Raw genomic sequence first — 2724 nt, forward strand, 5'->3', positions numbered from 1 at the left:
ATATATATATTATTTCCTAATTATAATTTATAATTTTATATCGAAGAATGAAGATGATACTATCATACTAATACCAGCAAGTGGATAAGTGATTATAATTTATAAATTGAAGTAACCATACACGCCAAGTAACATTTAAAAGATCCACAATATATCACAAACACCAGCTTTTAAGTTCTAACTTCTAAGGTAACTGCTTGACCCCATTTTTGGTCAAAATTTAAACCCAAATACAGATAAAAATACGTGTACTAAATTATATTAAAGCACACTTTCTTTTGTTTTGGGTCTCATCATCACAAATTAAAATTCACTAAGCTCCCAAAAATTTCTTGCTCCAAGCCAAGAGTATAGGTTCTGTGGCAGAATTTAATTATTCGTTTCTTGATGAGTATCTTGAAGTCCAATACTTCTCTATTTCATCAGCTGTTCTTCCGGGAATTCTTCCGGCAATTAAGGGCCACCTGCTATGGAAATTAATTAAAACAACATATATTATTATTTTCTTAAGCTTATTCATATTACTATGTTTTGAAAAGCATCTATATTTTTAAAATAATCTTACATATTCAAGTCTTTTTATTAATCAAGTCTAATCAAATTGGTCTAACATAACAAAAAGCAGTTATAACTAGTATTATTCTAAGTTTTATTGTTTAACTTAATTAAACTTGGTTCATAAAAAAACTTGGATATGTAACATTATTCATATTTTTGTTATTAGTAATATAGTGCTTAGTTTTAAAAATAGAGTTTAGTTTTATTGCACTGATAATGTAAAATATTTTACACAATACAATCATGCAATCACATTTATTTTTTGGATGACAATATAAAAAGTAATTATTTTTACTAATTAATTACATTGATAGTACATCAAAATTAAGTTCTTACAAATATGAAACAAATTTAAGAATAGATATAGTGACCTGTCCCCAACAAGTTTATACATCCTGGAAATAAGAGTTTTCTCATCCTCCGAAAATTCAACCTTGGAAGCTCGATTGGACACTTGTTCTGCACAATATAAAATCTCCAAAAATAAAGCACTAGTCATCACTTGCATCAATCTAAATGAATTATATTGCGTCATCATATATAACTCATCAAATTAGAGACAGAAAAAAGAAGAATGTATACGTATGTAATCATCAATATGATCTCAATAAAATAAAATCTATATAATTATTCGATCCAATATTAAAATACCAAAAAGAATGGTAGTAATTAACACAAGAAAGCATTACATGTTAGTGAGAAATATTATTTTATATTATATTATATAAATTAGAAGAAATGGAGTATAATAAAATTAAAAGGATTATTATATATTTATATACCTGTAGAGTTTGCAGAAACATGTTGAGAAGAAGAAGAAGAAGAAGAGTGATCTATGTCGTCCATTGTCGAAGACAGTTTTCAACGAAAGATATATAGATAGATGCGGGGAGTAAAAGATATGTTAGGGGATGAGGAAGGTTATGAATTTTGTTGCTATTAATATATAGAAGCCGGATGATTCTTATTTCTTAATTAATTAATCAAAGGCACGTCAATGGTAGAACTGGAACAATAAAATGGCTATAGTAAAGTACAGAGAAGAATGGTAGTTGAACGTATTTGTGACCCTTAGGTAGTTGAGCTTTACCATGTTACCATGTATGTTAGTTGAAGTAAATAATAAATTTAGAAAATGTTTTAGATCTTTGAAATATAAAAATGAGCGAGAAAAAGCATAACAAAATATAATATACAATTAATTTTGTTGTTAAGAATCAATACAATGGCAACGAATTATAATTTAAATGGTATAATCTTTTTATACTCATCTAAAGATTGCGAGTTCGAATCCGAAATATATATATATATACTTTAGCCGGTTTTAATTTCGCAAGTCGAGTCTGAAGTTTATACTCATCTAAAGATTGCGAGTTCGAGTCTTGAACTTGATTATAATATATACTCAATATATATACTCTCTGGTCGGTTTTAATTTTACAGGTCGAGTCTGAAGTTTGATATCTGTATTTTGGAACTTCAATCTGTATATTATGTTTATAGCTTTCTTTAATCTTATCTATTCGTTTTACGATTATCCATGCGCGTGTGACACGATTTTTCTATTTTTGTTTTTGTTTAACTTATTCTTCAAGACTCCTAGATATGATTTCTTTTAACTATATTTATGTACGTATTTTATTTTTAGATGTCGTAATACCTCATCACCTCTACTTTATGACTTAAGCGTAAGGTTCTGTGTAGTAGGGTGTTACATTATGGTATCAGAGCAGTTCGTTCCAGTAGAGCCTGAGGGACGGACTGACTATACTTCTGGGAATACTCTGAATGTGTGTATATGCTAATTAGGATATCTAATTAATATATGTGGTATATTTGTTTATGAGCACGCATTTGGGACTTTGAAGCATTATACTTGAGATATTGAGACTGATCACCTTAATATTAATGCAGAATCTGAAACCACTATGAATAATCCCGTGAACTTTACGAACGCTTTGGAGAACATGGCTGCTGCTATGCAAGCAATGGCTGAGACCCTTGGTCAGCAAATTGATAACGGAAACAGGAGTAACGGCGGAACAATGGAACGAGCTTTGAGAGCGCAACAAGTGCCTGAAGATCGGTGTGTTGAGTTTGCTACTTATCAACTAATGAGTGAAGCTCAGTATTAGTGGCAGGGACTGATGCCTTCTGCAACGAGAT

At 30.0% G+C, this 2724-nt stretch overlaps 1 protein-coding gene across 2 annotated transcripts; it reads right to left on the reverse strand.

The window, feature by feature from the left end:
- LOC107612070 (MYB-like transcription factor ETC3) lies at positions 63-1657 on the reverse strand. Of its 2 annotated transcripts, none has more exons than XM_021108774.1 (3): positions 1341-1657; positions 930-1017; positions 63-467 (listed from the first exon to the last, which is right to left on the reverse strand). In XM_021108774.1, the coding sequence occupies exons 1-3, from the start codon at positions 1402-1404 to the stop codon at positions 374-376; spliced, it is 246 nt and encodes an 81-aa protein (XP_020964433.1). In that variant the 5' UTR covers positions 1405-1657; the 3' UTR covers positions 63-373. The 2 variants fall into 2 exon arrangements, with proteins under 2 accessions (XP_020964433.1, XP_016169391.1); XM_016313905.2 differs by having other exon boundaries at positions 63-464; positions 1341-1650.

This window comes from Arachis ipaensis, chromosome B08, assembly GCF_000816755.2.
Source record: "Arachis ipaensis cultivar K30076 chromosome B08, Araip1.1, whole genome shotgun sequence".
NCBI classification, from domain to species: domain Eukaryota; kingdom Viridiplantae; phylum Streptophyta; class Magnoliopsida; order Fabales; family Fabaceae; genus Arachis; species Arachis ipaensis.

Bases quoted from the DNA above. Each gene is read 5' to 3' on its own strand.
- LOC107612070 (XM_021108774.1), bottom strand. From the start codon at position 1,404: ATGGACGACATAGATCACTCTTCTTCTTCTTCTTCTTCTCAACATGTT. The intron at 1,018-1,340 runs GTATATAAATAT...TATATTGTGCAG, and splicing joins TGTTTCTGCAAACTCTACAG to AACAAGTGTCCAATCGAGCT. The intron at 468-929 runs GTCACTATATCT...TAATTTCCATAG, and splicing joins TATAAACTTGTTGGGGACAG to CAGGTGGCCCTTAATTGCCG.